Below are 21,719 nucleotides of genomic sequence, written 5' to 3'. Positions count from 1 at the left end.
TACACTGTCGTAATACATCACTGCTTAGTAACAGCATAGTAACTAATATAAACAGATGTAGATCCCAGATACTACAGTATGAAATCACAACCTACAGTAAAATGAAACCTTTGCAAAGCCTGAACATTGAATCCTCCCTCAAATATGTAAGCTTCCAACATTTTGATTGAACCTAATCATGCATCCTCAGACCAGTGCAGATTAAGCAGAGGAGACAAGAAGAGAAAGCCAGCTCATGCTTAGATACAGTACAAACCAAGCCTTTTCCTGAGTCATGCGACAGTGAGAAGGTCAACTTCCCCACAGAACAGGAAATAGAGCCCACTATCAAACAAGTCTCAGTATTCATACCAGTTCCAGTTCAACCCCACGTGTGCAAGGTGCACATGTACTTTAAGACACAAGAACTACAGATACAATATCTAACGTTGACTCTATGACTGGAGAGTAACCCGGGAGATCGTTCGACTACAAAGGTAAACGCTCTGATTGTTTTAGACATAGACAGGATCCTGTTTATCTTTCAAATGTAAACGCTTTGGTTGTTTTAGACAGGATCCTGTTTATCTTTGAAATGTATGTCCTTTGACTTGGATGACTTTTGCTTCCTTAATACGTCTGTGAATAGACGCTTTACTTGTAGCGTCATCGTCTTGTATGTTATCTTACGGTCTGGAATTACACTCTTTCGAGGTTTGAGGTATAATGCTTCTTCTGGTACTGCCAAAGATAAGGACGTGGTTGCTCTTAATGCGATGTTGAATTGCTCATATTTGGCCTTGTAACATTGGCCAGTTTAGGGTTAAATACTTGAACGTACACATCAGCGTTGGTTAAATAGGCAATCTGGGATTGGTACATCCTTTTTGGATTTATAATTAATGATAGCCATTGAATGCCAGATTGTCCAATTTAAGCAAACACATGTCTTTTTACAGCAGCAGCCAGTAATTGCTTATGTATTCAATTATAAAACAGAGGGAGCATTTGGCCACAAGAACATTCAACATATGTAGCCTACAGTCACTATCAACAAGCACTGTATCTCTCTCTCTCACTCTGCACAATAAATCATTGTTGATAAGGCGTTGGCCTTTCTGTCTGTCTGTCTGTCTGTCTGTCTGTCTGTCTGTCTGTCTGTCTGTCTGTCTGTCTGTCTGTCTGTCTGTCTGTGTCTGTCTGTTCTTTAGTGTGTCACTTTATGTGTCAATGCAGAAGTAACATGTCCACAGACCACAGTGGCAGCTGAAAGCAGCCTCTTTGCAAGAACAGGATGATGTGGAACGTCTATGTATGTGTCTGTTTCAATGAGCTATCAGGTCGATGGGTGGCTGAGTGGGTGGGTACTTGGATGGGTGAATGGGTGGCTGGATGGATGGAAGGAAGGTAGGAAGGATGGGTGGGTGGGTGGCTGGATGAATGGACCTTTGTCAAACAGTTTTGAGAAGTAGCTAAACGTGTAGTCTTGTGCACTAGACACTTCGTTCCTAAGCTGTGTTGAGTTGATGGAGCTGAGTGTCATGAGAGGAGCATGTTGTTTCCAAGCCCCCGATATGTCACAATGCCAAGTCTGTTATTTCCACCCCCATTAAAAACACACAGGTACTGTCAGACAGAATATAGCAGAATCAGGATCTGGAACAAAGACCCACATTGTTTACATCAAGCATTTTGACTTTCATATGGAAACAATACTCACCCCATGCAGCCCTTTTTCTGTTCCTCATTACAACTTAATGGATGGTCTGTTTACTAGTCTGGCAAAACAGAATAGAGTTGAACTATTCAGGTGTTAGCTATGCTGGGTGGACAAGAACTCAGAGAGTGAAAGAAAGTTACTAGATATATTTACTAAAGTTCTAATCTGGACCAACAGATGTATTCTTTACTCCATACTATGGATCCTCAGTATGACCCTACATATGGTCTACTTATGCTGTTCCGGTGTTCATACGAGTTATGGTTATAGAATGCCTCTCAACTTTGGCGAGACGGTGCTCCTATCTAAAGGAAATACTTGAAGAGATGATCCATTTGGCTAGAGCTGCCTGCTACACATGTACTGGTGCATATTTTACTTAACGTTGGCAATAAACGCTCCCCATTCTCCATATGGACTAACTCAGTAGCTTAACCTGAACAGGCCTCTTTCTCAAAGAGCATCAGACTTTGCTTATGGGATGGTTTATTGTGCAGCATAGCCTCACTGTCTTAAAGGTCCAGTGCAGTCAAAAAACATGATTTCTCTGTGTTTTATACACTACCGTTCAAAAGTTTGGGGTCACTTAGAAATTACCTTGTTTTTGAAAGAAAAGCACATTTTTGGTGCATTAAAATAACATCAAATTAATCATAAATACAGTGCAGACATTGTTAATGTTGTAAATGACTATTGTAGCCGGAAACGTGTATTAATATACACCTGTTCTGAAAGGCCACAGACTCTGCAACACCACTAAGCAAGGGGCACCACCAAGCAAGTAGCACCATGAAGACCAAGGAGCTCTCCAAACAGGTCAGGGACAAAGTTGTGGAGAAGTACAGATCAGGGTTGGGTTATAAAAAAATATCAGAAACTTTGAACATCCCACGGAGCACCATTAAATCCATTATTAAAAAATTGAAAGAATATGGCATCACAACAAACCTGCCAAGAGAGGGCCGCCCACCAAAACTCATGGACCAGGCAAGGAGGGAATTACTCAGAGGCAACAAAGACACCAAAGATAAGCCTGAAGGAGCTGCAAAGCTCCACAGTGGAGATTGGAGTATCTGTCCATAGGACCACTTTAAGCCGTACACTCCACAGAGATAGGCTTTACGGAAGAGTGGCCATAAAAAAGCCATTGCTTAAAGTAAAAAATAACCAAACATGTTTGGTGTTCGCCAAAAGGCATGTGGGAGACTGTAACGTCTGTCGTAGTCGTTCTCCTCCTCAGACGAGGAGGAGCATGGATCGGACCAAGATGCAGAGTAGTTAGGGTTAATTATTTAATGAAAAATCAACAAAACACTTCAAAATACAACACCAACAAACGTGACAAACCCGAAACAGTCCTGTGTGGCCCAAACACAGTCACAGGAACAAACACCCACCAAAACACAGGTGAAACCCAGGCTGCCTAAGTATGATTCTCAATCAGGGACAACGATTGACAGCTGTCTCTGATTGAGAATCATACCAGGCCGAACACAAAATCCCAACATAGAAAATCAACCATAGACCAACCCACCCAACTCACGCCCTGACCAACTAAAATAAATACAAGACAAAGGAAAACAGGTCAGGAACGTGACAGAGACTCCCCAAACATATGGAAGAAGGTACTCTGGTCAGATGAGACTAAAACGCTAACCCTCGCAAACGCGAGCCTACCAGACGAGCTAAATGCCTTCTATGCTCGCTTCGAGGCATGCAACACTGAACCATGTGTGAGAGCACCAGCTGTTCCGGACGACTGTATGATCACGTGCTCCGTAGCCGATGTGAGTAAGACCTTTAAACAGGTTAATATTCACAGTGACGAGTACTCAGTGCATGCGCTGACCAGCTGACAAGTGTCTTCACTGATATTTTCAACCTCTCCCTAGCCCAGTCTGTAATACCTATATATTTTTCAAGCCAACCACCATAGTCCCTGTGCCCAAGAATACCAAGGTAATCTTTCTACGTGACTGCCGCCGCGTAGCACTCACATCTGTAGCCGTGAAATGCTTTGAAAGGCTCACATCAACACCATCATCCCAGAAACACTGGACCCACTTCAATTCACATACCGCCCCAACAAATCAATAGATGACGGCAATTCTTTTGCACTCCACACTGCCTTTTCCCACCTGGTCAAAAGGACCACCTATTTGACTACAGCACCACGTTCAACACCATAGTGCCCTCAAAGCTCATCACTAAGCTAAGGAGCCTGGAACTGAACACCTCCCTCTGCAACTGGATCCTGGACTTCCTGACGGGCCGCCCCCAGGTGGTGAGAGTAGGCAACAACACATCCGCCATGCTGACCCTCAACCCGGGGGCCCCTCAGGGGTGCGTACTTAGTCCCCTCCTTTACTCCCTGTTTACCCATGACTGCGTGGCTGCGCACGACTCCAACACCATCACTAAGTTTGCCGACGGCACGACGGCGGTAGACCTGATCACTGTCGACGAGGAGACGGCCTATAGGGAGGAGGTCAGAGACCTTGCAATGTGGTGCCAAGACAACAACCTCTCTAATCGTGGGCAAGGCAAAGGAGTTTATCGTGGACTACAGGAAACGGATGGCCGATCACGCCCCCCATTCACATCGACATGGTTGTAGTGGAGAGGATCGAGAGCTTCAAGTTCCTCAGTGTCCACATCACTAAGGACCTATCATGGTCCAAATACACCAACACAGTCGTGAAGAGGGCACGACAATGATCCTCAAAGAGTTATACAGCTGCAACATCCTGACTGGCTGCATCACCGCCTGGTACCGCAAGGCGCTACAGAGGGTAGTGCATACAGCCCAGTACATCACTGAGGCCGAACTTCTATACCAGGACCTCTATACCAGGCGGTATCAGAGGAAGGCCCTAAAAATTGTCAAAGACTCCAGCACACCCTAGTCATAGACTGTTCTCGCTGCTACCGCACGGCAAGCGGTACTGGAGACTCAAGTCTGGGACCAAAAAGGCTTCTGAACAACTTTTACCCCCCAAAGCATAAGACTGCTGAACAGATAATCAAATGGCTACCCGGACTATTTACATTGACTGACCTTTATTATTTATTTTTGTGTCTTTATTTTGTTTTGCACTGACTCTCTTGCACTGGCTCGATGTACTGTAAACTCACTGGACTCTAACCACACACTCACACATACTACACTGACACTCCAACACACACACACACAGACAAAAACACACGCTCACACACATACATATTGACGCCACACACACACTCACACATCGACACACTTTCACACTCTTCAAATACACTGCTGCTACTATTTATTATCTATCCTGATTGGCTAGTCACTTTTTACCCCTACCTACATTTACATCCTGTATTACCTCAAATACCTCGTACCCCTGAACATTGCCTCAGTACTGGTACCCCTTGTATATAGCCTCGTTATTGTTATTTTATTATGTTACTATTTCCTTTTTTATTTAGCAAATATTTTTCTTACTTTTTAACTCTGCATTGTTGGTTAAGGGCTTGTAAGTAAGCATTTCACGGTAAAGTCTACACCTGTTTTATTCGGAGCATGTGACCAATAAAATGGGATTTGATTTGAATAATATGGTGAAATTGTGAAAATTCTGTTAATGCCCTTTTAGTGTAAGAGCTGTTTGAAAAGACAGCCTGAAATGTCAGCCTGTTTTGGTGGGATTGAGTTTGACATCACCAGGCGGTAAATTAGTTAATAGACCAATAAGAAAGAGAGTTCCAAACCTCTCTGCCAATAACAGCTAATTTTCAGTTTTCTCCTCCCTACTCAGACTACAACCAGATTATTGCTTGAGAAATTGCTCTTTCCTAAGAAGCTATTTTTGTTTCGTTTTGACCATTTTAATTGAAAACAATCACAGTAAGTTACTTAATTGTTACCCAGAAAGGATTTGATATTGAGATAACAACAGCTGCATTGGACCTTTTTAAAAGCAACTCTTGTCTGGCAGCCTCTAATAAAAATGTCTGCCTCTCAACATGTGTCTGCCTCGCAACATAAAAATGTGTCTGCCTCGCAACATGGAAGCACTTTGAGTCGTCACATACCACACTGCCACATTGTAGCGTCTCTGTGCCACTATGGGCATGGCATTTAAAACATGCTAACTGGGTACCATTCACTTACATAGTTTTTTCGGTTAGAAAAATGCTAATATTAGCATTTGGTGGTAGTAAAAGCCATGGATGGGATTACAGCCTTTCTTTTTCCGTAGACTGCATTCAAGGTTAGGAAACATATGCAATTTAGCTGAATTATCCCTTTAATTATGATTTTTACAAGTTGAAGTGGCTATTCTCTGTCAACTCCAATGATGTCATGTTTACGGCTCACAGGAAGTCGGTGGTCACCTTAATTGGTGAGGATGGGCTCGTGGTAATGGTATCAAACATGGTTTCCATGTGTTCGATGCCATTCCATTCACGCCGTTCCAGCCATTATAATAAGGCGTCCTCCCCTCAGCAGTCTCCACTGGTTGGGCTCATTGATGGTCTTCTTACGTGTAGCCATTTGTTTTAAACAACTGCTGCTTGTTCTCTGTAACAGATGGAGGACATAGACGCCATGTTCACTGACCTGCTGGGAGAGATGGACCTCCTGACACAGGTAAGTTATCACTGGGATCACTCTTATTCATAAACTACACTTCCCATGATTCATCAGAACATCAGCAGCTGTGTTTATTGAGACTGTAGCGGTGTAACCCAAGGACATCTGGAAATTAGCCTTTTCTTTTCCAATGTATTTTTTAAAAATATTAATTTAGAGAAGATGTTGATTTATTGTGAATGAAGTAAAAGTAAATGATGAGAAATTAAGTCATATCATCTGGTTTGAGTAATGGACGCAAGCCACTGATTATTAGGTCATCGTAGGATGAAGATGTCCTCAAGCACTTTTGGTCCTCCATGACACTATTATGTATGTAGCCAGACGAAACATTTTGACACAAATAGAATACTGGCTTAGGCCTACAGTATGTGCATTGTATGCCATGCATTAAACTCCTCTTAAAGGGACATTTCAGTATTTTACAACTTAACATTAGATTTTTAGTACCTTTATTTAACTAGGTAAGTCAGTTAAGAACATATTCTTATTTACAATAACGGTCTACGCTGGCCCAATTGTGCACCGCCCTATGGGTCTCCCATTCTTGGCCAGATCCAGTCCCTGGATTGAAACCAGGGACTGCAGTGACACCTTTTGCACTGAGATGCAGTGCCTTAGACCGCTGCGGCACTCGGGAGCCCAAAGTAGTCTATGGGCTAGGAGAAACTATAATCCATGGCTTGGTTTCATTTAAACAGCCATTATAAACTTCAGCTAACTTAAGCCACCACTAGCTAAACATCAATGAAAGTGATAGGGGCAAACAAGGAATACAAATAAAAAAATAACCAAATTAACTCAATATCGGGTTTGACACTGCCAAATCCGCTGCTTGCGCTAGATAAAGTTAGCTGAAGTTTGTAGTGGCTGTTTAAAACATGGATTACATATTCTCTTACATATTCATAGACTACTTTCAGGGTGAGGAACCATCTAACATCAAGTTGTAAAATATGGATCTTCCCCTTTAATGAATGTAGATCTAAGGACAGGAGTGGTCCTAAATGGCAATACATTAAAATCAAACACTACGGAATGGGTTAATTAAACCTCATATGGAGAACCACAAATATGTCACTGTCTAACAGTGACTTATCCAAATTAGGAAGAAAACCATTTTTATTTGAATAATCATTCTTCCTGAATCTAAGAGGATCAAATGTAATCCAATTATGGCCATGATTGGATTTATACATCATTTGGGTTATTGCCTGGGAGCATGCAGGCTAATCAGACCTCAGAATCCATCCATGGTTTGCTACCCAATGACTCAAAGGGATAAAGGTTTAATTGAGCATGGCTTTGAACATGAAAACACATGTTTGTCTCTCCATTCATCAGGTTTCAGTGTTGTGCCAAGGGGAGATCATATGCAGGTCGCTCACTTCTATAGACTGTTTAAGATATATAATTACTGGTGTTGCCTGCTGGGGATGTTTATGAAAACATTGCGTTACATCTTTAATAATCAGTTTCTCTCTGACATCACATTATTGCCGTAGTGCAGAATTATAGATTTCTTATTTTTATTTTTGTTATCTTTTTATTTGACATAAAAAAATACAAAGTCTGAATTCTGACTGTGTTCCACACAGTTTATAAGCGTGGCTTCCCAGAACGTCTTTGAAGAAAATTTAAAAAACAAAATGTTTTTCTGGAGGGTTTTCTTAGAATTAACTTACAAATACTGCAAACATTGTGGGAGTGTTCTCTACACCCTTAGGGAAAAAAGGTGCTATCTAGAACCTCCCCGAAGGAGAACCTTTTAAAGAACCCTTTTAGGATTCCAGTAAGAACCCTTTTGAATTCCCCAGAGGGTTCTACATGGAACCCAAAAGAGTTCTACCTGGAACCAAAAATGGTTCTCCTATGGGGACAGCCGAAGAACCCATTTGGAACCCTTTTTTGTAAGTGTGTGTGTAAAACATACAATTCCTGTCTGTTCATGTCCTAAAATATCTGTATGCAAACTCTTCATCTGAAACCTTTGTCTTGACAGGGTCTTGGGTATGAAACGGATCCCTCAGAAATGTCATCCAGCAGTTCACAGATAGAAAACAACTTCTCAATTGGGTTCACAGATTTGAAAGGTGAAAAACTCCAGCAACACTAGGTCATCAAACAGTAGAAATGTTATATATAGAGTTGATGCATATGACATACTGTAAATGTATTTCAAGCCCTGCTTGGCAATAGCAACCTTACTAAGCACATTTGACTAGTACACGAGTTAGACTGGTAAAATAATTAATGAGAAGGGAAGTAGTTGTGTTATCACATTTACCCACAACCCTATTTGATCAGATAAACCGTACCTCCTCTAATATTCGTCTTCCTCTCTGGTAGCATCTCTAAATGAGCTAGAGGATCATGACCTTGACGCGCTGATGGCTGATCTGGAGTCAGATTTGACGGAGACAGAGGAGACACTGAATGCAGCCAAGATGGGACATGTCCACACACAACAGCACAAGTCTGGCTACTACACCCCGCAACAAAATGTCCAAGCATCTATCCCCTCATCCCAAATGTCATCCTCCTCCTCCTCTCTCCTTCCTGAACCACTAGTAGCGGTAACTTCCCATAGATATGCTGTATGCTGTAATGTGTGACTGACTGGGGTTGGAACCCGGGTTTCCTGCTCACCACAAGACTGTTAGCCCTCTGAGCTAAAAGCTAGGCATTAGCCAGGGGAGCTAATGTAAGTCTTCATGTCTCAGGCAAGAACACATAACTATTTCTGTTATAAATGCAGGGGTACTCAACATCAGGCCCTTGAGTTCTGCAGTTATTTCTATTTATGTTATAAATGCAGGGGTACTCAACATCAGGCCCTTGAGTTCTGCAGTTATTTATATTTATGTATATCAAGGCATTTTAACCTTTCTGTTTTTGTAGCTATTTACTTCCAATATACAGTAAAAGGTAGCACCTCTTTACACTCTTGCTCTTTTAATTAACCATTATACCTTCATTTTTCCAGGGAGAGGCTGAAGCACAAGTCAAAGCTGACAAAATCAAGCTGGCTCTGGAGAAGCTAAAAGAAGCCAAAGTTAAGAAGGTACATTGGGTTAATTTCCCTAAACCGGCTATAATAACAGCTTCACTTTGTGAAGAGTTGAGATACCTCTTTATCATGTGTATCACTGTGGGGTTTGGAGGAAAAGACCTATATATACACTACCCTCCGTATGTATTTGGACAGTGATGCTAAAATTGTAAATAACAGCTCTATACTGTAGCATTTCGGATTTGAGATCAAATGGTTCATATGAGGCAACGATCCAGAATGTAACCTTTCATTTCACGTCCTATTGGGCAAAACATCATCCGAAACACAACCAAAACATCATCCGAAACACAACCAAAACATCCTACGAAACACAACCAAAACATCATCCGAAACGCAACCAAAACATCATCCGAAACACAACCAAAACATCATCCGAATCACAACCAAAACATAATCTGAATCACAACCAAAACATCATCCGAAACACAACCAAAACATCATCCGAAACACAACCAAAACATCATCCGAAACACAACCAAAACATCATCCGAAACACNCACAACCAAAACATCATCCGAAACACAACCAAAACATCATCCGAAACACAACCAAAACATCATCCGAAACACAACCAAAACATCATCCGAAACACAACCAAAACATGCTGTAAATGCATCCAACAAGTTTGTCAAGTCACAAGTTTGATGAAGTCATTGTGTGCAAGGGATATGTGGCCAAATACTAAACGTTTGGCTACTTTACACTAATAAGTCAAATCTGTCAAAATACTTATGACATCTTAAAATGGAGGGGACTAGGTACATAAAGTGCTTTAATTTCTAAACTGTGAAACAGACATGTATAAAAATAAAAAATAAACTCATATTTAAGGTGACATTCTCTACTGTGAAACATTTGATCTCAAATCCAAAATGCTGGATTATAGAGACACATTTAACATGTTAGCTTTACTGTCCAAATACATATGGAGGGGAGTGTAGATGCACATCGCTCTAGTAATCATTGTGAGATGCTCTTCACATAGCCATTCTAGTAATTCTATTTCTATCCCCATTCAAGTCAATGATCTGTGATGGGTGAACCAGTGGCCATATTCAGTGTCCCCAATAAGTACTTATATGTCTATGGTTGTTCCTATGTACATCCTTGTAGTTGGTGATCAAGGTGATGATGAGCGATGGCAGCTCCAAGACACTGATGGTGGACGAGAGACAGACGGTGAGGGACGTGCTGGATAATCTGTTTGAGAAGACCCACTGTGACTGCAGCACGGACTGGAGCCTATGTGAGACCAACCCTGAGCTGCAGGCTGGTGAGGTTCACACACCAGACCCGGGTTCAAAAAGTATTTGTTTCTGGCAAATACTTTGAACGTTTGATTGAGCCTGGCTGGAATGCCAGTTGGGTGTCGGGTTTGTTCTTTTTGGACTATTCCATTGGTTCCATTGCACCAAGCAAGCTCAGTCAAGTGCAGTCAAAGTATTTGTGGTATATTTAAGATATGATATTGTACAGTATGATTTAATGTACACCATTTTCAGAAAGCAATGAAGTTCCTATTTTCTTCTCAATACAGAAAGGGGGTTTGAAGACCATGAATATCTGGTGGAGCCTCTTTCTGCATGGACACGAGACAGTGAAAACCAAATCCTTTTCCTTCTGAGACCCAACAAATATCTCCTCTTCAAAGACCCCCAGGTGAGTACAGTAGAGACCTGGGAAGTATTGATTCGGCACCAAACGGAATAACATGTACATTTTTGTTTTCTGTTGCAAAATGTTTTAAAACATTTACTGTTGCATGCCCTTATGAACATGGCCCAGAGTTCACACAAAACAGTGAACTGTGCTTTCTAATTTAACAGTGAAATGGCATGTTGCATGGTTGCTACATATGTCTCTATTTTTGCCAACTTTTTACCAAATGAAAGAGTTGGTTATAGTAGACAAACTGGCAACCAAGCTCTGTGTTTTAGTTCCATTATTGATATCCCTGTGCTGACATTTATATTTGTATTTATTATGGATCCCCATTAGTTCCTGCCAAAGCAGCAGCTACTCTTCCTGGGGTCCAGCAAAATTAAGGCAGTTTATACAATTTTTAAACACTACAATACATTCCACAGATTTCACAACACACTGTGTGCCCTCAGGCACCTACTCCACCACTACCACATGTCTACAGTACTAAATCCGTGTATGTGTGTGTGTTGTGTGGTGTGTGTGTTTGTGTTGTGTGGTGTGGTGTTGGTTGGTGTGTGTGGTGTTGTGTGTGGTGTGTGTGTGTGTGTGTGTGTGTGTGTGTGTGTGTGTGTGTGTGTGTGTGTGTGTGTGTGTGTGTGTGTGTGTGTGTGTGTGTGTGTGTGTGTCGTGCGTGCGTATGCGTATGTGCGTATGACTCTGTTCCATAAGGTGTTTTTTTTTTTTTTTTTTTTAATCTTCACCTCCGATATCTACTATCAAGTTGGTGAATGAGATAAACGGATGCCATAAGGATCTTCTGCGATGGTAATCATCACACACACCATAGTGGATTCTGTGCCTTATATACTTCACATAGTAAATATTTTAGTTGAGGAGTTCTTCCTCTTCTCGTTAGCAATCAGTTTTATCCAAAACCTTCAACACTTCCACTTTAACTCTGAATCAGTAATTTTGAGGGGCGTCTGTCATCGTCCCAGACCTGGAGGGGCCGCTGTATCTGAGGGAGGACGGGAAAAACGTGGAAACGTCGCTACTTCTTGCTCAGAGCTTCTGGGATATACTATGTGCCTGAGAAGACAAGGGCGGTGACTAATAACCATCAAAGTCCAGCAAGTCCAGTAAAATCTTGTCCAAACATAGAAAGTATTTTTTTGATGTACAGTATACAGGCCAATTTATAAACTTTTTACAGAGACCTATACAATGTTGTTTCTACATAGAACTGAGGTAACCAGTTAAAACAAACAATTATGAGGAAGTCCACAGTCCACACATTCATTCTTGTTGGGACATTTCCCACTAAAACACTGCTGTAGGAAATCCTTACTAACTTACTGGCATCTTCAGTATATGATCCATATGGAACTGAATTCTACTTGTCCAGGTTTTTTCATGTTTTTCTCCTTGGCAGACATCCAGGGACCTGGCGTGCTTCATTCAGTTTGACAAAGTCAACATCTACACCGCCACTGATTACAAACAGAAATACAAAGCACCCACTGACTTCTGCTTCATCCTCAAGGTAGGTCATCCACTTCAGAGGAAACAATAGCATGACGGTTATTCATTTTTAAAGTTTTTTTTACTCTTCTCCATCAACACCTGAGGTAACAGATGAGGTAACACACACCACACACACACACACCACACACACACAACAACCACACACACACACACACACACACCACACACACACCACACACACAACACACACACACACACACCACACACACACACACACACCACGACCACACGCACCACCACCAACACAATACGAACACACGCACACACATGCACACACATGCACACACACACACACTTTTGACAGGCTGAAAGAAGCACAGGGTCAGTGACATTGTAATAGCCCTGGAGTAATTGTGGGGGTTAACTGCTCTGTAAAGCGCCTATAAAAATCCAGATGGAGAGGATCAAATCAAATCAAATCAAATGGTATGTGTCACATGCTTCATAAAACAACAGACGTAGACTAACAATGAAATGCTGACTTACGGGCCCTTCCCAATAATGTCGAGAGAAAACATTGAGAAATAATAAAAAAGATAATAACACGAGGAATAGACCATGAGTAACAATAACTTGGCTATATACACAGGGTACAAGTACAGAGTCGATGTGCGGGGGTATGAGGTAGTTGAGGTAGACATGTACATATAGGAAGGGATAAAGTGACCAGGCAACAGGATAGATAAACAGCAGTGTATGTGATGAGTCAAAACTGTTAGTGCAAAAAGGGTCAATGCAGATAGTCTGGGTGCTATTTGGTTAACTATTTAACTAACTATTTAGCAGTCTAATGGCTTGGTGGTAGAAGCTGTTCAAGGTTCTGTTGGTTTAAGACTTGGTTCATCGGTACCACTTGCCATGAGGTAGCAGAGAGAACAGTCTATGACTTAGGTAGCTGGAGTCTGACACCGCCTGGTGTAGATAGAGGTCCTGGATGGCAGGGAGCTCGGCCTCAGTGATGTTCTGGGCCATACACATTACCCTTATTACCCCCCCATACGCTTGGAATGTCAACTGCTTGGCATCCGCCTTGCGGTCGGATGCCAAGCAGTTGACATTCCAAGCGGTGATGCAGTCAGTCAAGATGCTGTCAAAACATTTTGAGGCTCTGAGAGCCCATGCCACATCATTTCAGCCTCCTCAGCAGGAAGAGGCGTTGTCGTGCCCTCTTCACGACTGTGTTGTTGTGTGTGGACCATGATAATTCCTTAGTGATGTGGACGCCGAGGAACTTGAAGCTCTCTACCTGCTCCACTAAGCCCTGTCAATGTGGATGGGGGCGTGCTCGGCCCTGCATGGTTTGCAACAATACAAATGCAAAGTTTTGAGGGCCAGCAAGGCAACAAATATTTGCATGTTTAAATATAAAAATGTTAACAGGAAGTTGTGTTCTATTGTGTCTACTATAACACATTGCCACGACGCCACCACACACAGACATCTGACGTGGATGTTGCTATAGTTTCAGAGATCACTATCTATTATGAGGAACGAAAGAGAGACAGAGAGAGTGACAGAGAGAGCGAGTGACAGAGAGAGAGAGAGTGACAGAGAGAAAGAGAGAGACAGAGAGAGAGAGACAGGCAGAGAAAGAGAGACAGAGAGAGACAGGCAGAGAAAGAGAGACAGGGAGAGACAGAGCAAAAGAGAGAGAGAAAGGGAGAAAAGAGTGAAATGGAGACCAAGAGAAAGAGAGACAGTGAGAGAGACAGTGAGAGACAGAGAGAAAGAGGGAGACCGAGAGAGAAACATAAAGAGAGAGACAAAGAGACAGCGAGAAAGACAGAGAGACAGAGAGAGACAGAGAGAGACAGATAGACAGAGACAGACAGACAGACTTAAACGACCTGTCAGTTATCATTTTAATAAGGAACATTTCCCCTACCCAGAATATAATTTTCTCAGAAAAATTATCAAAGCAGGGGGAGTGAGGTGTCAAGAGAGAAAGAGAAATGAGAGAGAACGAGAGAATGAGACAGAGAAAGAGAGAGACAGAGGCAGACAGACAAACAGGCAGACAGACAGAGACAGACAGACAGACAGTGGTCAACTTAAACGACCTGTCAGTCATCAAGAGGCTTTTTTAATAAGGAACGTTTCCCCTACCGAGAATATAATTTTTTCAGACAAAGAATGATAGCAGGGGGAGTGAGGTGTCAGTTGGTTGAAGTGGGGGCAGGTCTGACACATGCTGGGTTGTGGCGTCCATTCAAAAGAGCGTTCAGGGTCGGGTACTTAGAACCTTGCAGCTGGGTTGAGCTGTGTCTGATGGTCCTTAGTTTGCAACTACAATTCACCACTCAACCCCAATGTTCTCTCAAGCCTGGGTTGAAATACTACTTGAAATCTTTCTAATACTTTGAGCTTGCTTTGTTTACTTTAGCCTGCTTGGATGCCAGATGGGAGGAATTTGCACTTTTGCTACTATCCTATTTTTAAAAAACTTCTATTTGTATTTTATTTAACTAGGCAAGTCAGTTAAGAACACATTCTTATTTACAATGACGGCCTACACCGGCCAAACCCAGGAAGATGCTGGGCCAATTGTGCGCCGCCCTATGGGACTCCCAATCACAGCCGGTTGTGATACAGCCTGGATTCGAACCAGGATGTTTGTAGTGATGCATCGAGCACTGAGATGCAGTGCCTTAGAGGAGCCCAAGATCTATCCCTATGTTATCTCTGTTATCTCTGTTATCTCTGTTATCTCTGTTATCTCTGTTATCTCTGTTATCAGGAGCCCAAGATCTATCCCTATGTTATCTCTGTTATCTCTGTTATCTCTGTTATCTCTGTTTCATATTTTCAGGAAATGAACAGCTAAGTTGATGATAGTGATGGTTCTCATGGTAAGGTCAACCAGTAAGGAAGTGACTGTAGTTTAATGTAGTTCACAAGAATGGACTTATATTAGTCCGACTGACCTGTAACTGTTAACAAGTAAGAACATTTTAGAAGATGTATCACCGGTCAGTTATAATAGGTCAGTTATAATAGGTCAGTTATAATAGGTCCGTTATAATAGGTCACAATAGGTCAATTATAATAGGTTAGTTATAATAGGCCACAATAGGTAAATTATAATAGGTAAATTATAATAGGTAAATTATAATAGGTCACAATAGGTAAATTATAATAGGTCAGTTATAATAGGTCAGTTATAATAGGTCCGTTATAATAGGTCACAATAGGTCAATTATAATAGGTCCGTTATAATAGGTCACAATAGGTCAGTTATAATAGGTCCGTTATAATAGGTCACAATAGGTCAGTTATAATAGGTTAGTTATAATAGGTCCGTTATAATAGGCCCGTTATAATAGGTCACAATAGGTCAATTATAATAGGTTAGTTATAATAGGCCACAATAGGTCAATTATAATAGGTCAGTTATAATAGGTCAATTATAATAGGTCCGTTATAATAGGTCACAATAGGTCAATTATAATAGGTCAGTTATAATAGGTCACAATAGGTCAATTATAATAGGTCCGTTATAATAGGTCACAATAGGTAAATTATAATAGGTCAGTTATAATAGGTCCGTTATAATAGGTCCGTTATAATAGGCCAGTTACAATAGGTCAGCTATAATAGGTCAGTTACAATAGGCCAGTTACAATAGGCCAGTTACAATAGGTCAGTTATAATAGGTCACAATAGGTCAGTTGTAATAGGTCAGTTACAATAGGCCAGTTACAATAGGTCAGCTATAATAGGTCAGTTACAATAGGTCAGTTACAATAGGTCAGTTATATTTTATATACTGACCTTTACTTGTATACTGACCTAGTTATACTGGGATCCTATTAGTAGTCTGACCTATTTGTACCTGGCCTATTTGTACTGGCTAGGTTGTACTGACCCTATTATAGAATCTGAGGCCTATTTTTGTAGACCCCTATTGTAATATGACTATTGTAACTTGACCTATTTTTGTAATGACCTATTATATGACCTGACGCTATTATAACTGGGGCCTATTGGTTTAAACTGGCCTATTGTAACTGACGCTATTGTATCACTGCCTTATTGTAATGACCTATGTTGTAATGACCTTTATATATTGACTATTTGTAACTGACCTAATTTATACTACTGACCTATTGTGGTATTACTGACTGGTCTATTGTAACTGACGCTATTATAACTGACCTATTGTAAAACTGACTTAGTTGTTAGTATGGACCTATTTTTGTAACTGATGGCCTGATTTTACTAACGTTGACTGCTATTATGGATACTGGACGCTATTATAATACTGCGCTATTGTTGTATTTACTGGCCTACTTCTTATATGACCTATTACAACTGGCCTATTGTAAATGGCTATTAGTTAATCTGACTATTGTAACTGACCTATTGTAATTGACTTTATTGTAACTGGACCTATTGTTAACTGGACCATAATTATTGTATTACTGACCTATTGTAATTCTGACCTTATTGTAAGCTGGACCTATTATAATGACCTATTATAACTGACCTAGTGACCCTATTGTAACTTGACTGGCCTAGGTTGTCTGACCTTATTATAGACTGACCTATTGTAACTGGGACGCTATTTTATAGGATTGACCTATTATAGAGTGAACTACTTATATACTGACCCGCTATTGTACTTGTTTGTCTTCTTGTACTTTTTGACCTATTGTAACTGACTCTATTTATATTCACTTGACCTTTTTTATGAGAACTGACCTAGGTTGTATTTATGGCCCTATTGTTAACTGACGGACCTAATTGTACTGACCTATTGTTAACTGACCTCATTGCGTACTGACTATTATAACTGACCTATTTGTGGGTGTTACTGACTCTTAATTTGTAACATTTGATCTCTATTGTATTACTGAACCGGGTATTTGGGTGAATGACGGCGTAAGGCTGTGTACGTGACCTAATTTTTTTGTTAATGCTTCTTATTGTATACTTGACCTATAATTTTTATAACTGGAAGTTTTACCGTTTATTTGGTACTGACCTATTGTAACCTGATACCTATCTTATAGCTGACGTGCTTTTGTAACTGTGGCTCTATTTTTTTTTGTAACTTCTCGACACTACTTACAACTTTTGATCGCTAGCTTGTGACGCGGTATTATATTGACTTCTAATTTGTAACTGGCCTATGTTGTACATCGGCCTATTGTCAACTGGGGACCTATATAGCGCTGACCGGCTATTGTAACTGGCCTATTTACGACCTAGTTATACTACCGGGGCGCCTATTGATACGATACTGTCACCGGCTTGAGTTGCTTGTTTTAATATCATTTTATGACTCCTTTGTGTACTATTTATTTCATTTCTGACGGGATCTATATAATTGAACCTCATTGTGCACCTATTTATTTATTCTTGACTTTATAATTGACTCTATTTGTGATTACCCCCGGGCGTGCCCGTAAGTTTTTATATTTGATCGTGGGCACGGGTGGACCTACTTAGGGCATTTGAGCTATTATCAGGCTGCCTAGTGTGGTATATACATTGACCTAATTGGTGGCCTTTATTATACAACTATGGAGCTCATTATAACTTCGCATCAGTTCTATTTTGTGACATATTTATAACCCTGCGGGCCCGTATCTTAATTAACCGATTTCTCTTCGTTTTGATTACACTTTGATACGCGCTATTATGAAGCTGATCCTTAGTTTCGGGGTTTTTTGGGGTGTCGACCTCTTGAGATTATAACCCTGGAGACCTTTGGTATCGGGGGCGTTCTGACACTTATTGTGACTTCCTTTTGCTTTTCATTTTGGTAGCGAGGACCTTTGTGGATCTTGACTGGGTAATTGGACCTAGGGGTGTGGATCTATTATTAAACGGACCCTATTTAAATGACGCTATTATAACTGCCCTATAGGTTTAATAGCTCTGAGGTTTTGTGACCTATTATAGATTTTTCCGCCTATTAACTGTTACTTCATTCCTGGGGATTTGTTTCATAGCATTGTTTCGGTTATGTTTGTTTGTGTTTTTATCTTTTTTTAACTTATACCCCTATCCTTGCTATAATTGAGCTGCTCTTATTGTGCCTATTATTAACGGCCTATTTTATAACTTTTGTGGGAGCCGCCCTTTTATAAGGCTGGGCCATTAGTATTGTTTGTTATAACTGACCGGATACATCTGTCTAAAATGTTCTTATTTGTTTAATCGTGAGTGGTACAGGTCAGTCGGTTATACTAGATGATTTTTTATTGGGGAGTGGCCACGTTGCTCTTGTTGTTGATGAGCGCTAGGCATCTGTTTAAACTGCTCGGCACAGTCTCTATTCCTTACTTGGTTGACTTACAATGAGAACATACTATCATCACGTGTTAGAGTTGGTGGTTGCTTTGTCTTTGCTGTCATGTGCATTGCTTCTTCTCCTTTTTCGTATTCAATGGTGAGGTCACTTGCGTCTGATACAGTGTGTGTATGTCAGTTCTGGTCATGATTTCTAATAGAGGTGCATGGATTATGAGGCTATGTAGACTTTTCATTGAGAGATAATAGCAGTGGAATGGGGTGAGTTGGGGGGATAGTGTTGTGAAACGGCGTACTCTCGCTTTCGTGCACCTGTCCTCTTTCCGGTTTCCTTCGTGTCTCTTGTCCTTCGGCTTGTTCGTTGGCGCTGGCTGGTGCCGTCTTTTGTCCCCGTCGAGCTCGCTTGTTCCTGGTGCTCGGGCTTGGGCTGCGCTTTTCTCCACTATCTCGCCGCCCTTGTCGTTTGTTGCGCCTCTGTGGATATAAGTAGATTATTAACAGAGATAACAGAGGGATTAACAGAGAGTGTTCTTGCCCTTCTTAGGGGGGTGCTGTTTCGGACGGAGGATATAATAGGGATACTTGGTGTGCGGGACTGGCTCTGGTTCTCTGGGCTGCCTCCTCGTAATGAGCGCCCTTTGTCTTGTCTGGCGCATCGGCTGTTTGTCTTGCATGTTGTCTGGAGCTTTGCTGCTGGATGCTCCATCCACTACGCTGGCCAAGATTTGTCGGATCGGTCGCTTGAGTTTCTTGGATGGAAACGGTGGTTTGGCAGGCCCTTGTATGACGGCGAACCGTGCTGTGGATGTCTTGGTTGTAATGTTTCCGTCTCCATAGGCGGCGCTAGCATTGCGCAGCATCTTCGCTGGGTTTTGCGGTGTAGGCCGTCAGTTTTTGTTAAATAGAATGTGATCTTGATTTGAGCGGTGGGTGCCTAGTGTACTAAATTACATAATAGAAGTTTTTAAAAATAGTACTTGTAGGGTCTTATTGTTCTCCAAAAGTGCATGAATCCTCCCGATCTGGCATCCAAGTAGAAGGGGCTGGTGCGGATTGTCCAGTTGGCTAAAGTTTTTTGAATACAAAGCAAGCTCAATTTATTGTTGTATTACGAAGCCATTTCTAAAGGGTAAGTAATTTCCGTTATCATCTTTCGGTCTTGAAGAGAACATTGGTTGTGGTTGGGGAGTGGGGCTTCTTTACGCGGGTGATAAGTTTTTTTTTTTTCTGGGTTTTAGTTTTTTGGTTTTTTCGGGGCAGGCGGTGGAGTTCACTAAGGACGCATTCAGAGATCGCACAGCTGTGGTGCGACCACTCCTAGTGGGCTGGTCACAATGAGGGTCTTTTCTTACACGTATCCTGGCCTTGTGCCGACCCTGTCGGTTGAACTGTCTGCTTTTTTGTTGGATCTGAGTCGGAGCGCCTACATGCTGCATAGCTGTGCTTCAGCATTGTTGTGTGTTCCATGACCCTGGTGCCCCTCCACTGTTCAACAACTGACACCTCACTGGTGTGTGGTGCTTGCCCGCCTGTCTATCTTTTTCGGGGGGTGTATTCTCTTTGTCTGAACATTAAGATTGTATTATTTTTGCTCTTTGGTGAGTGGTGGTGGTGGGATCTGTTCTTATTAAATAAAAGTCGCGTTCTGGTGTAATGAACTGACAGTGTCTGCCTGTTGTTTTTTTCCTTCGTTTTGTTTGGTTGGCCCTTGTTGGTTTTTCTGTTGTTAGGCGGTTTTTTTTGCCGTGTTTAAGTTGACTTCACTGTGCTGTGGTCAATGTTTCTCGTCTCTGTCTGTCTGCATGTTTTTTGGTCTGGTCTTTGTTTCCGGTCTGTCTCTCCCTCTTTCTCTGTCTCAAGGTGTCGTCTCGTTCTCTCTCAATTTTCGTTACTGTTCTCTTTCGCGTTGTATCACCGTCACCTCTGCCTTTTACATGCTTTGATGAATTTTTGTTCTGAAGAACCGGGATGGTTGTGGGATGGATTCCTGCGGCTAGTCGGGTGGAAGAATGTTCCCTTACTTATAAATGGTACCTTATTGTTGTGGGACAGGGTTGGTTCTACACGGTCTTTTAAGTCTGTTCTCTGTCTGTCTCTGTCGTGCTCTGTGCTCTTCGTCTTCTGATCTTGGTTTTTTGCGGTGCGCTTCGTCTCTCTGTTTGCTTTTGTGTGCCTCGCTTGTCTCTGTTGTCTCTCGCTCTTTCATTTTTATGTTTGTTTTTGTCTCTCTCGGTCTCGGCCTCTTATCTCCTCTGTCTTCTCTTACTGTCCTCTTCTACTGTCTTCTTTCTCTTGGTCTCTGTGGGATTTCATCGCTCGTTCTTGCGTCGTCCTTTGTCACTTTTGTTCTTTCTTCTTTGAAAACTCTGTCTCTCCTGTCTCTCGTTTCTTTTCTGCCTTTTGTGCTCTCTCCTGTTCTCTCTTTCTTCTGCCTGTCTTCTCTTCTCTGTTTGTCGTCTTTTTTCGCTCTCTGTCACTCTTCTGTCTCTCCTCTCTCCTCTTGTCATCGTGTCTTGTTGTTCTTCTGCTTGGTCCCTCTCGTCACTGGGCCTTTCTCTGTCTGTTCTCTTTCGTTCACTCATAATAGATAGGATCTCTGAAACTTGCGCACATCCACGTCAGAGTGTTCTGTGTGTGGTGGCGTTCGTGGCATGTGTTATGTAGACCACAATGTAGAACAACTTCCTGTTAACAATTTTTATATTTAAACATGCAAATATTTGTTTGCTTGCTGGCCCTTCAAAACTGTTGTCATTTGTATTGGGGTTGCAACCATGCAGGGCCGAGCACTGCCCCTCATCCATCAATTGACAGGGCTTAGTGGAGCAGGTAGAGAGCTTCAGGTTCTCGGCGTCCACATGCACTAAAGGAAT

At 41.7% G+C, this 21,719-nt stretch overlaps 1 protein-coding gene across 1 annotated transcript in view; it reads left to right on the top strand.

Moving 5' to 3' along the window:
- The first annotated feature begins 290 nt into the window (after positions 1–290).
- The window catches only part of LOC111979098 (amyloid beta A4 precursor protein-binding family B member 1-interacting protein), a 27,263-nt gene continuing 5,834 nt past the window's right edge, over positions 291–21,719 (top strand). Inside the window, exons 1-8 of the mRNA XM_070449051.1 lie at positions 291–476; positions 6,261–6,320; positions 8,326–8,416; positions 8,673–8,899; positions 9,310–9,387; positions 10,513–10,672; positions 10,937–11,058; positions 12,476–12,586. Coding sequence (XP_070305152.1) covers positions 6,261–6,320; positions 8,326–8,416; positions 8,673–8,899; positions 9,310–9,387; positions 10,513–10,672; positions 10,937–11,058; positions 12,476–12,586 — 849 coding nt within the window. The 5' untranslated portion in view covers positions 291–476. The remainder of the gene's footprint in view (positions 477–6,260; positions 6,321–8,325; positions 8,417–8,672; positions 8,900–9,309; positions 9,388–10,512; positions 10,673–10,936; positions 11,059–12,475; positions 12,587–21,719) is intronic.

Source organism: Salvelinus sp. IW2-2015, linkage group LG19 (genome assembly GCF_002910315.2).
Source record: "Salvelinus sp. IW2-2015 linkage group LG19, ASM291031v2, whole genome shotgun sequence".
Lineage (NCBI taxonomy): Eukaryota > Metazoa > Chordata > Actinopteri > Salmoniformes > Salmonidae > Salvelinus > Salvelinus sp. IW2-2015.
The sequence above is the reverse complement of the archived record's forward strand: the minus strand, read 5'-3'. Positions and strand labels throughout refer to the sequence as shown.